Source organism: Sceloporus occidentalis, unplaced genomic scaffold, assembly GCF_023333645.1.
Source record: "Sceloporus occidentalis isolate IW3139 unplaced genomic scaffold, rSceOcc1.0.p SCAF_37, whole genome shotgun sequence".
NCBI classification, from domain to species: domain Eukaryota; kingdom Metazoa; phylum Chordata; class Lepidosauria; order Squamata; family Phrynosomatidae; genus Sceloporus; species Sceloporus occidentalis.
The window spans coordinates 7,883,547-7,897,627 of NW_028317017.1; the positions used below are offsets into that span (position 1 = coordinate 7,883,547).

General features: G+C 37.5%; 1 protein-coding gene across 1 annotated transcript in view; it reads right to left on the reverse strand.

The window, feature by feature from the left end:
- The window catches only part of UNC13C (unc-13 homolog C), a 218,151-nt gene that overhangs the window by 133,304 nt on the left and 70,766 nt on the right, over positions 1 to 14,081 (reverse strand). The window contains exons 8-9 of the mRNA XM_089488232.1: positions 3,378 to 3,605; positions 2,291 to 2,432 (exon numbers count right to left, since the gene is read on the reverse strand). Of these exons, the coding sequence (XP_089344358.1) occupies positions 2,291 to 2,432; positions 3,378 to 3,605 (370 nt within the window). The remainder of the gene's footprint in view (positions 1 to 2,290; positions 2,433 to 3,377; positions 3,606 to 14,081) is intronic.

The window sequence follows — 14,081 nt, forward strand, 5'->3', positions numbered from 1 at the left end:
GCATGGTAAGAAACCAAATCATGTTGCATCTGTCATTTTCTTCTTTCCTCTAAAGAAACTTTGCAACTCACTGGCTTAACAATACATTATGATGGGCAAACAAGTAGTCCTTCAAGAAGACTTTGTTGATCCTGCATAATTCATAGCTACCTTAGAGTGGACGCCTGATGATGTAAGGGCGGCCAACAGCTGGATATGCATGGCCAAACGCTGTTTTTATGATCTTGTAGGATGCGGCCGGGCTTCTCCAGGCAGTGGCTGCACAATGCAGCACCCAATCTGCAGCTGGTGTGGTAGGTCAGGTGAGTGTGTGGTGCTGTTGGCCCACATCCCACAGGACAATTGTCTTATGTGCCAGAGTGCCAGATCGGGACTGTTGGAAAGATTTCTCAAATTCTATCTAGCAAACGTTAATTAAAGGCAAACTTGCCATTCCAGAAAGGGAAGATCACTGATGTGGTCTCTTCATAATGAAATCATTAAACCATTAGGGATGGAGGACGTACTAATACGTCCCTACAAAACCACCCCTTAAGGACAGGGACATTACGTTCTCCACTTCTCTCTGCAATGACGGCAAATTCAAGCAGCAACAGTGGTCCCTTCCTTACATTTGCAAGAATTACTCTGCTACTTTCCACAAAACTTATCGCCATCGTGCTGGATCTTCCTCCCCTACAGTAATTTCAATGATTGAAGGGGGAACAACTGGTATGCAGAGTGTTCCATAATAAATAATGGTTTATATATTTCAAAAGAAATGTATAAACCATTATTTATTAATAACGGTCCTGAAAAAAAACAATCTACTTTGTGTGGTTAAACTAGTTGAGAGGGGAGGAAATTATGATTGAAAACAAGATCGCAAAAGTTCAAACTACCCTTTTGTCCTTTAGTGTACAAATAGAAAAACAGCCTTCGAAATGGTCTAAAAATTCACGGGTTAGTATTATTATTATTATTATCTATATAGCGCCAACAATTTACGCAGCGCTTAATACAATACATATATTCAAGGGGTCTGACAAGACGAGAATTGACAAACTAAGACAAACCGATACATTAGATGGAGAGAGCCCTGCTCGCAAGCTTACAATCTATACAATAGTATGAGGACAGGTGCCCTAGGTTTGATCCATGATATCCTCTTGGACATGTTGTCATATCATGCTTTGTCTCAGATGAACACACAGTGAAATATACTATGAAGGCTGTGTACTGTAGACCTCTGTACTATAAATGGACCAGATTTAAGCGAGACCTCTGACCAACCTGCCTTCCGTAATATGGCATTCCGACTGCCCCCCTTTCCCCAGAACTACTGTGTTAGGGCAGATATGTAACAGACAGGAGATTTTCATTGCATTGATAAATACGATGCTGTCCTACATCACATTTACATACAATACACTGCTACATAACACATTCATTGCAACAGGACACTATATAACAGCCACTCATCACAAAGATACCCATGATTACTACAAAGAAAGCAGTGCTCGAAATTTTATAGAAAAACACTTTGCACAAATCACCTTATTTACATACCTATTCAATATCATTATAATGCATTTGATTTATAAGCAACACAAATGCATCAATGACTGTTTTATTATTGTTTATCACTGTTTATTCTGTAGAGCTGTACATTGGGTATTTAGGACATTACAAGTAGTATATAACATAACAATTTGACTTGCAGAAACAACATGTGAGGAGGGCACTGCTCAAACGAGCTTAAAAACCAGAGGCCATTGTGTAGCCATTACACAATATACACACATAAAGCCATTCCACTATACTTGTTCACTTGTTTTACAAGATTTACAATGATTAGCACTTCGGGGCACTTGTTTGTTTCTAATTCCGCCAATCTGCCTTTGCCTTCTGTCATTATCTCTGCTCTAAAAAACAATCCGCTTCCTAATATGTTTATAAACAGGCACCACAAGAGTTTAAGACCCTAGTTTAGCAGACCTCATATTGAGAGTAATTGTGCACATACACAGTTTAAACCAAACACCTCAGTATGCTATATATTTAGTTAGGCCATGTCCTTTGCTCTGCTTAATCTCCCTACAAAAACAGGTATTTTTAATCCGATTTGCTTTGTACAGTGGGGTAGTAAAACACCATTGATTAGAATGGAGATCCATTCTCCAAATGATTTATCTTTGAACCTGAATTAGCAGCCAAAGACATTACAGTGGATCAGCAGAGCACTTCCTTTACGGTTTGCCATGCATAAAAGTCAAAGTCAAAGATAAAAAAAAAACACCTGGATACTTACAAATGGAATTTTTCATCCCACACTGGGTTTAAGTTGCCAAATATTGTTTTAGTTCTTCTCTTGGTTTTTCCAACTTGAACAGTAACATACGGATCACTTGAACCTGTTTTGTCTTTTGCTTGCAAGCCCTGAGCACTAACCACTGAAAAATTAATAAAAGGTATAAAAATAACAACAGTAATAATACTAATTGTATAATATTGCATACAATTATTATACATATGATAAATATTATTATTATTAGTTATATTACTGAAATAGTAAAAGAAGCAGAATAAGAATGAACTACAGAAGGGCATTAAAACATAAATATGGAACATTATATTTAATTGTATAGTACCTTCCAGAGGTCAATCAGTATTAAATTAATTCAGAAGAAGAAATATCATCACATAAATTTATCATGCAAATAAAAAAACCTGAAAGGCATATAGGTACATTTAGGACAAAAGAGAAGATAATCATACAGGATTTGTCAATCAAAGAACAAGGCTGATCTCTAAACCTAGAACACGATCTGATAGAGATCTATGGAGAGATTCTGAACATCAGTCAAAATAATGCACACAATGCAAAATACGAATGAATGCATGTATACCGTTTGTGTCATATTCTGCAGGATGGTTGGGTGTATATTTAACTCTTTTGGCCAAATTTAACAGAATATAAAGGCATTCAGCTTTCTATTACCAATAAAGGAACAGTTCATTGGGTAGGTTGTACAGCTTATGATAAAAAATACGTAAAATGCATCTTAAAATGAAGAATCCTTGTGGTTGTGAAGTTCCATATCAGTTATAGAACACACAACAGAAAACACCATATTTACATCTTAGACGATAATCAAAATAAACATTCAGCTATCTTATTAATAAATATCTTATCTTTAAACCCGATCAGAAAAAGAACAATCATTAAAAACTACCAGAATTGCATTCGTATCTAAAAGTATAACATTCGGGATCAATATTACTTTTTCACAGGTGATTAATATTTTATAATAGCATTCAAGGAGAAATACATCAGTGCCTCTGTGAAACAATCTCAGATAAAAGCACTTTTTCTTTGTGGATGATAAGGTGCTCACCTGTGATGTTTATTTTAGCTGACCACTTGGAGGTTCCGTCCAGAACACTTTGTTTAGCTGTCTTTGTGTGTTGAACAAAGTCTTCTTTGGGTATCAGGAACATTTCTTGTATTAGCTGGAAAACTTCTGGCCTGTTTCTTTCCCTGATTTTCATCCTTTCTTTCATTGCCATAATTATGTTTTGAGTTTTGTCCTCTGCACCATGTTTGGAGCTTTTTTCTGCTGCTCCTGAACAAAAAATAGAGCTTATATTTAGTATGAGATGTAAACAGAATATGGCAGAATATTACTTAAGTTTCATTGTTTTACCTTATATTGAAAACAGGAAAAATACATTAGAAATATTTTTTTTTTATTATTGTATATAAGAACCATATAGATCATCTAGACTGTCCATTTGTCTTGCTTTAAAAACCTTAAACCTTTATTGGTCCTTGGTCTTGTCTTATATTCAGAATAACCATGTACCTATCCCATGCATGTTTAAATTCCCTCACTGTTTTCATCTCTACCACTTCTTGAAGAAGTATTTTCCACTGTGCCATAACTAGGGATTTTGGCATCTGGGTGTAAGTGTAAGATGGTAGGAGGGCATTGCCACCTGGTGACTTGCGGGCCTATGGACGTTATGGCCCTATTTATTATATATAACTTGCAGGTTTGGAAATGTAGAATCTATTTTAAATGGCGTTCATCCCAGTTAATGTATGTCAGCTATTGTGGCTCCACAGGTATGTTGGCATATGTTTGAGGAAAGCCAGGCTGATAAGATATACACTCACTGGCCACTTTATTAGGTACACCTGTTGAATTGTTTGTTAACACAAATAGCTAATCGGACAATCATATGCCAGCAACTCAATGCATTTAGGCATGTGGACGTGGTCAAAACAACTTGCTGAAGTTTAAACGGAGCATCAGAATGGGAAAGAAAGGGGATTTCAGTGACTTTGAACGTGGCATGGTTGTTGGCGCAAGACGGGCTGGTCTGAGTATTTCAGAAACTGCTGATCTACTGGGATTTTCACGCACAACCATCTCTAGGGAAACACAAAGAGTAAAATAAAAAAATAATTTGAAATAAACAAACACACTATTGATAAGTGCAGATGTCACCTTAACATAATATCACTGGGGACTTGCGGCATTAAAGTATTGTGTGACTCCTCTCTAATGAAGTGGGAAATTCCCACAAGGCAAGTAGCGAATACTTAGTAAACAGATTCTACACAACATTAAAATGTCTTGCTACATTATGTATTTTTCTACGGGATACAATGAAGTAAAATTGCTTAAGATAACGTTTTCAGCTTTACTAAATCAGGATGTCTAAGGTGTGTGGTTTATAATCGTGATTGTAATTAAAATGTATTACAAAATAGCCTTGTTATGAAGCACTGTTCAATATACACTAATGAGCATCTGAGGTCTCACGAGTGTTCATTTCACATACTAAAATCAACAACTATTGTTATAGCCAGTGTCAATATTAGTAGTCTGAAAAAGTCTGAAAAAGAAAATAAAATCCTGCCCAGACAGGCAAAGAATAATCAGAGCTGCAGTCTATAAAATTCTCCATGGATTAAATAATGCAGCTCAATACATCACAGGACTGAATTTTTGAATTGTAGAGATTTTTAGAACGCATATATGACAAGTCAATAGGAATGTGTCCATAAAAACATTTTATATTATTTCATTTATTTAATTTAGGTGAAAATCTCTGTTAAAAGAACTATTAACTTTGCTATATTATTATTTGAAAAAAAATCACTGGAAATAACCGATAAGATAAGAGGAAATATATTGATATCTATTCCAATGGAATTGGATTTTAGTTTGCATTTCGTGATTTTTAACTTTTGTAATCTCCAACCTACCTCAATCCCTGTTTTTTTGTTTTGTTTTTTTACCCGAGTTATTGCACACGGAACTGTGGCCATAAATCACTGTTATTCTTTTCTGTGGGGTCTTTGTATAAGCATTGAACAACTAAAGAGGTCTATTTACATATCTGGAGGTCCAGAATACACCTTTGACTAAAGTGCCGTCTAACCCCTCTTCTTTAAAGGGGAAGTCCAGCGGGGGGGGGGAATATGTCTCCTTGAACATAAAATAAAGTGGTGTACATAGAAATGCATGCATGGGGACATTGCTGTCAATCATGTGATATTTTAGTGACTTTCCCTGCTCAAAACAAAACACTGAGCTGACTCTTTTGGCAATGCTAAAAAAGTCCTACTTGCATAATGAAATCCTTTCCTCCATAGACTTTCATTAGTCAGAGTGTACGGCTGGGTGATTAAGACTGAGCCATTTTATTGTTTATCAAAAGGTAGCGCAATCAGGAGTGTTTGCCCAGTTGACTGTAGCCAAGATAACAACTACAACACACACTAATGGCTTATTTGCATCTGTCTGAAAACATTTATATGCAAAAACTAGAAGGTGTTTTTAAAACAAAAAAGAAAATAGCAAGAAACTTTTAAAAACACATTTCTCATCTGATATTAGTGATTATAAAAAGAATATGAGTCGCCTTTAATTTATTGGCTTTTTTTGTTCATGCTATGCTTATTTTTGCCTATAAATTATTATTATTATTTCTTTCACATAGAGTAGGGATGCAACACCAATGAACTATCTCTTAAGGCTCTTAAAATCTAAACCCATTCCTAAATATTTGATTACAATCATCTAACTCTTTAACTCGTGTGATGAAAACAGAGAAATTATTTTCCAGCAAATGGCTTTTTTTTTCTCAATGTGTTTATTCTCTGGTTCTCTCTGACATCATAGTGCACTGCCATTTCAACAGGATGTATTTATGAGAATTAACCACTGCAAAATGGTAAACGGAAGCCGACACATTTACAGTAGCTCTCTGCCCTCTATCCCTCTTCCTGTACAAGCACTAATTAGTGCTTACTATTTTGTGATGCTTGCTTTATTGTATGTTCCTTAATTAGTGGTACAGCTTAGTTACTGGGAAGGACACGGTAAGTAATAATATTGTCAACACTGCAAAGCAGCCATTTAATGAGGTTTGCGGGGGGATGCAATGTTAAATACAAGAGATAACTACAATTCATTTAACACTGTGATGTAATAAAATATAAATAAAACACCATGCAGACTGTTGAATTATACATGGGAGTATTTATTCCTGTGGCATTCGCCAATGATTATGCACACTTTATTCATTAATATACACAACAGAAGCTGTTCCATGTGATGTTATATGATATCTTTGGCAGCAGGTCTGGAATATATCTGTATGTGTTGTTCTGTAACACTTGGAGAAGGCAGAACAGTTGGCATGTATTATTGAACTTTTTAACCACTGCTGATTTGGATCCTCATTTAAGAGATGCACAAAACAAAGTTTACTTTAATATTTTATAGCGTTTGCAATTGTATTGTAAGTTGAAGTAAAAACTGATTTTGATGGAATTTGACTTGATCAGATACAATTGTTTATGACTGTTTGCTTGTGGCTCTAAATTGTATGAACAGTGAATTTTCCCATTTGGGGTGTACAGATTGTCTTCCTCCTACATATTTTTCTCTGTCATCTCCCCGCACACTGTGCTTATAACTGCCTGAAAAGTGCTTTAGCCAAGAAACGAATGCCAATATTTTTTTTTCTAGTAATGTAACTGCATTATGGCCAACAATAACCTCACTGGAGCTCATTACTTTAATATTACTGTCAGTGGCTGCCAGTTTGAGAATATAAATTCCACATTCTATCCTTTCCAAGAGTCTTTCAGTAATGTTAGATCCTCTTAACGTATAAGATAATTAGACATGGATTATTCCACTAATCATTTCATTGTGGGTTTCCTTTGGGAGATAATAAACAGATATAAAACCAATGCCTATCCTTATAACATCAAACCTCTGACAAGAAGTCTGTAGGTTTGATAAAGTGATTAATAATAATAATATTATTGATAATGTCAATCATACTATTCGCTAAACACTGATAACTGGGAGAGCAATCATTATTTGTATTCAAATAAACCAAGAGCCAATTTTGAAATAAAATAAAATGTTTAAAAAAAAGTAATAAAGGCTGTTCCTAAAACAGAGGAATGCAATAATATGGATGATTCGTGTTTTTATTTTAATATGGACAGAAACAGTATACTTTCCCAGAAAACTGCTCACCACGCTGCTCAAGCTCATCTAACTTGAGTCCCCAACAGCCTCCAGGAAAACCAACATGTAGGATCTTATCAGGAACAGTAGCAGCAAATTCCAAATACTTCTAGGAGCAAGCACTACATAATGCATAACTTGATGGGAGTAATTTCTCTCTGATTAAACTATATATTACATACCGCCAGGGAAGCATTTCCTAAAGCAGAAGCTCACTGAGGTTGGACCTGATTAATGTAAATTTAAGTCAAGAAGCTGAAAGTACAACTCTCCTGCTATCTATCTATATCTATATCTATAACAGGGACCAGAAAATGGGAAAAGGTGTATATTGTCAGGGAAAGGCAAGATAGATTAGGAGACGAAGGATGGAAATGCCTTGTGAAAGAGCCAAGTTTTTACTTTCCATCTGAATGTTGGGTTGTCTTCTGTTGTCATCATAGGTGGAGGGATACTAATACAGAAGGTGAATGGCCTTTTTTTTTTTTTTGCAGTATCTTGCTTGTTGCAAGGCCAGTAAAGGAGGAGCAAAGGTCTCTTGGGTAAGGGTGTACATCTCTTGTAAATGTAATGGTCCACTTTTATATAGTTCCCAGTGTACCATCATGAGGAGTTTAAAAGTTGCTTCTTGCTTCACCAGTAGCCAGTGTAGTTTCCTCTACCCAACAGATATGTGATAAAATGTGCATTCCTCAGAGATGATTCTGCAGTATTCTGTACTGTCTGTAGTGAGGTAATCAGACATGCCCATGTAAAAGGAATTGTAGTAGCCCAGGAGTAATAGGACTAGTAATGTGGTTACTGTTTTTTTTGGGCAGATGTTGCCTCCATTTAAGGTTTTAGACAAAACACATCCATTACTGCTTCTGGGGTTTTGACCTGTTGAGATGGGGACATGGGGGGCGTTACCAATGGTGGGTCAGAGTTCAGCTGGTTATTGGGAAGTAATGCCTGATGGGTCAGAAATGGTTTAAGTTGTAGTAGGCTAGCCATCATCCACTCTTGAATGTCTCTGGGACATGGGGTGATGATAATGTGCAGTTCCGATGCTCCAAGGTATACTTGTGTGTGTACAGATGGAAATGTAGCCCTCTTGATCTGACTAGGTATACTGGTGGTTTGATGCATATAAGATGGGTGATAGGGATGACCATTGGGGGTCTCCACGAGTTACTTTTGTGGCTGGAGCTTAAAAATTGCTCATGTTGCATTTAAAACATTGCTTAAAACTTCCCTTGAAATGGGTCAAGCATGTTGTTTTATTTGGAGCACGGCTACAGGGCTGGGAAGGGATCTAAACCGAAGTTACAGTGCATATAATGATGTGTATTAGAAGGAAAGTTGTTGCAAAGGTCTTGGGATACATTAAGGCAACATTTATGTTTTAGAAAAGCTCTATGGCAAGGAATGCACATCAGTTACAGAATTAAAAGATATTTGTTTTGTTGTAAGTAGATTTGTGTTCACATCAATTGGAGATGGTGATAGTTACATAGTTACATAGTTATATAGGCTGAAAAAAGACATGCGTCCATCAAGTTCAGCCTTTCCTATATCTGTTAATTTGTTGCTGTTGATCCAAAAGAAGGCAAAAAACCCCCCCGGTTTCGCTCTTTCCAATTTTGCACTAACCAGGGAAAAAAATTCCTTCTTGACCCCAAAATGGCAGTCAGATTTCTCCTTGGATCAATAAGCTGTTTCCCCATAATTAAAGATTATATCCCTGAATATTATGTTTATCCAGGTATCCATCCAGTTCCAGTTTAAACGTCTGTACAGACTCCGATAAAACTACCTCTGCAGGCAGAGAATTCCACATCCTTATTGTCCTTACTGTAAAAAACCCTTTCCTCTGCTTTAGTCTAAATCTCCTTTCTTCCAGTCTGAACGCATGACCACGTGTCCTATGCATAGTCCTGTTTATGAACAGATTTCCACACAATGGTTTGTATTGGCCCCGAATATATTTATGTTATCATATCCCCTCTGAGGCGACGTTTTTCTAAACTAAACAGATTTAAATTAGTTAACCTTTCTTCATAACTATAGTGCTCCATTCCTTTTATTAATTTTGTAGCCCGCCTCTGCACCCTTTCTAGTGCTATGATATCCTTCTTTAGAATAGGTACCCAAAATTGCACAGCATATTCAAGGTGAGGCCTTACCATTGATTTATACAGAGGCAAAATTATATCTTTATCCCGCGACTTGATGCCCCTTTTTATACACGACAATACCTTACTGGCCTTAGCAACTGCTGACTGACATTGCACATTGTTGCCTAGTTTGTTGTCTATAACAATTCCCAAATCCTTCTCATTTGTCATTACCCCTAATTCACTACCGTTTAGGGTGTAGGTTGCTTGTGCATTCGCTACCCCGAAGTGCATAACTTTACATTTATCTACATTGAATTTCATCTGCCATTTGTGTGCCCAGTCATCTGGGTGTCATGTGTGTCATCTGCAAACACAGAAACATGACTTTCAACGCCTACTCCCAGGTCATTTATAAATATGTTGAATAAAATTGGTCCCAGAACAGAACCCTGAGGGACACCACTTACCACTTTTGACCAGCTTGAAAATTTACCATTTATAACAACTCTCTGTTCTCTATCTCTAAGCCAATGTTCTACCCAAGAACAAGAATTTGCATCTAGACCAATTTCCTTCAGTTTGAATACTAACCTATTGTGTGGAACCGTGTCAAACGCCTTGGCAAAATCCAAGTAGATTACATCCACTGCAACCCCCTGATCGACACTTCTACTTACTTCTTCATAGAATGCAATTAAATTAGTTTGACAGGACCTATGTTTCATAAAACCATGCTGATTTTTGCTAATAATACTGTTCTTCCCAAGGAATTCTTGAATATTATCCCTAAACAGCCCTTCAAATACTTTCCCAGCCACGGAAGTTAAGCTCACAGGTCTATAATTTCCGGGCACAGAGTTTGAACCCTTTTTGAAAATAGGAACCACATCTGCCTTCATCCAATCCTCTGGTACAATTCCTGAAAGAAAAGAATCCCGAAAGATTAGAAACAGAGGTTCACTTATTTCCTGGCTCAGCTCCTTAAGTACTCGTGGGTGAATACCGTCAGGCCCCGGAGCTTTGTTGACATTAACTTTCTTTAGTTGCTGCAGCACCTTATCCTGAGTCATCCACTCACAGTTTGACTGAAAATTTTTCTCAGTGGTCCTATGTATATCCATTGCCATAGGTTCCTCCTTAATATATACTGAGGAAAAATAATCATTTAAAGTTTCTGCTTTTTCCTGGTCCTCCTTAACCAACACCCCTTTCTGTTTTTAATGAACCTACGTTTTCATTTTTAATTTTTTTAGAATTTATGTACTTAAAGAATTTTTTGGGGTTAGTTTTGCTCTCTTTGGCAATCACCCTCTCATTTTCTAGTTTAGCCCATCTAATCACCTTTTTGGATTCTTTATTGCCTTCCTTATATCTTATATAGGATGCTTCTGATTCGTCTGATTTAAATGCTGTAAAAGCCATTTTCTTATTTTTAATTTTCTGCTTAACGTCCCCACTAAGCCACATCGGTCTCAATTTTTTTCTTTTATATTTGTTTCCTAGTGGTACATACTGAGAAGTGTACACTGCTAATATTTGTTTGAAAATACTCCATTTTTCCTCAGTATTTTTACCCCTGAAGAGTTTTTGCCAGTCAATAAGTTGTAAAGCTTCCCTTATCTTATTGAAATTGGCCTTCTTAAAATTATACGTTTTAGTATTCCCCATGGGCAATTTCTTTTTGGAGTTTATTTCAAAAGAGACCATATTGTGATCACTATTACCCAAGTGCTCCCCCACGTGAATGTTAGACACAAGATCAACATTGTTTGTTATCACCAGATCCAAACAAGTATCCTTTATAGTTGGTGATTGTACCAGTTGTGACATGAATGTGTCATTTAACAGGTTCAAAAACCTGAATCCCCTTGCAGAACTGCTAGTCCCTCTATCCCAATTTATGTCCGGGTAATCAAAATCTCCAATAATTAACGCGTTACCCAGATGTGCAGCTTTCTCAATTTGCTCTAACAGCTGCTCTTCCTCATCATTATTAACATTAGGTGGTTTATAACATATCCCAACCAGTAGTTCTTTTCCTTTTTTTTGCCCCAAGTTGATATCTACCCATAAAGCTTCCACAAATCCCTTGTCGCCTTCAAGATGCTTAATATTTGACTTTAGCTCGTTGTTAACATACAAGCATACTCCTCCTCCCTTCCTGCTTTTTCTGTCCTTCCTATATAACGTATAACCTTTTAAGTTAACTGCCCAGTCATGGGTCTCATCCCACCATGTTTCTGAATGCCTATTATATCATACTGCTTAGTGTATGCTATTGCCTCTAGTTCTCCCATTTTGTTATTTAGGCTCCTTGCATTAGCAAGCATACATTTAATATTACCCTGAGTCTCTTGAATTTTATGAGAATTTTTATTAATACATACCTCCTCTGTTCTGATCTTGCCCGTCCCCCCATCTCCACCCCCCTTGTTCTGATCTGAAGCCCCTCTCCTTTCTGCGCTATCTCCATTTTTAAGATCTCTGTGTCCCTCCCCCCATCACTAGTTTAAAAACCCCTCCAGCCTTCTAGCCAACCTCTCCCCTAGCACAGCAGACCCTCTTCACCACTATAAAGATCACCAAGCGCAAAATCAGCCCAGTGCTCTAGAAAGCCAAAACCCTCCTTCCTACACCATGACTTTAGCCATGCATTTACCTCCCTGATCTCCCGCTGCCTTTCTACTGTTGTGCGTGGCACAGGTAATATTTCTGAAAATACTACCTTGGAGGTCCTTTTCTTCAGTTTATCTCCTAATTCCCTGAAATCATTCTTTAGGACCTTCCATTTTCCACTGACTTTGTCATTGGTACCAATATGGACCATGACAGCCGGGTCTTCCCCAGCCCCTCCCAATAATCCATCCACTCTGTCAGCAACATGCCGGACCCAAGCACCCGGGAGACAGCAAAGTGTCCGGTTGAGCCTATCAGAGCGGCAGATTACCCTATCTACTCTCTTAATAATAGAGTCCCCTACCACCACAACCTGTCTAGCCTTTCTTACGCTCTCAACCCCACTCATACTAGAGGGTCTGTTCCCTCGGCTGGTAGAAGGAACAGCTTCCTCCAGTATAGCTACTCCTGAGCTGATGCACCCAACATCTTCACTCAAGCGGGCAAATCTGTTAGGCTGCACAAGGTCAGGACTAGCTAAACCTTTCCTCTTTCCTCCCCCTCTAGCACCACGTGTAACTGTTACCCAGCTACATGCCTGTTCCCCAGCTGATTTATCTCCTCCCTCTTCACTACCTGCACCCACTAAACTCTGCTCAGTGAGCAGCAGACTCCTTTCAAGATTGTCTATCTCTCTCAAAGTTGCAGTTTGCTTCTCCAGATCTCTAATATGAGCTTCCAGAGAAACCACTTGCTCACACTAGTTATAAACCTAGTATACATTACAGTAAAAGTACTTTAATATGGTGATGTTGCATGTGTCCCTTTAAGATTTTGACATCTAATTGAATCAAAGTAAATACATCTAGTAATTTAACAATTTTTTTAACACTATTTTACATTTCAGCACTGGGTTAACTATCTCAGTTTCCTATAACTGGGGCATGTGCTTTGAAACCTATAGTTTATGCTGAAATTACTGTAATTTTAGCAAAATGCATTTTCTTGCTGTGTTTTAAGTTATTTTTTAAGTTATAATTATGATCATTTCTTCATTCCCATGACAGTGGACACATGATAAGTTACTGGTGGCTCTGAAAATGACTCGTGGCGGTAGTAGCACTACATGGCAAAGGTGGCTGGAGACGATATTCCTGGTGTATGTAGAAGTCCCAGGGTGTTTTCTAAACCTAGCAAGTACAAAAACCTGGGAATTATTAAGGTAGTCAAAAAAGGAAAGGAACCCACAAAATGTGGTTACAATTGAGAGCGGCAGTGTGTATTGTAACTATAGCTAGAGGGGGCAGGTAGATGTGAGCTCTCAGCATTGGAATCGGCTATGGATGGGGATTCAGAATTGAATGAAGCCACATATGAGCATTGACTATTACAAAAACAATATCTACTCATACCCAGCACTATGAGGTGGTAAAGGTGAACTCTTGTTATGCATTTGTATCCTTCAGTTATTGTAGTATGGTAAGGAATACAGTATGTGGTATTTGTTGCAAAAGGTCTCATGAATACTAACGTTATCATTTATTTCTATGTACTGACCTATGCATGATACCCTGTTATTCATAAAACTACTCCTAGCAACTTGGAAGCCATTCAGACATTGGAACATGGCACTGATTATGCAGCATGGAACATAATTGCACCAGCCATGTATTGTCGCAAAAATAGCAAAATGTGTCTTTATTTGCGACTATACTTAGGGTGCTTCTGAAGTCAGCTCTGGCTGAAAAAGCCCCTTTTATAGAGAGGTTATTTGTATAATAATTAGGGCTGCAACAACTAATCGATAAAATCGATGATAATCGAT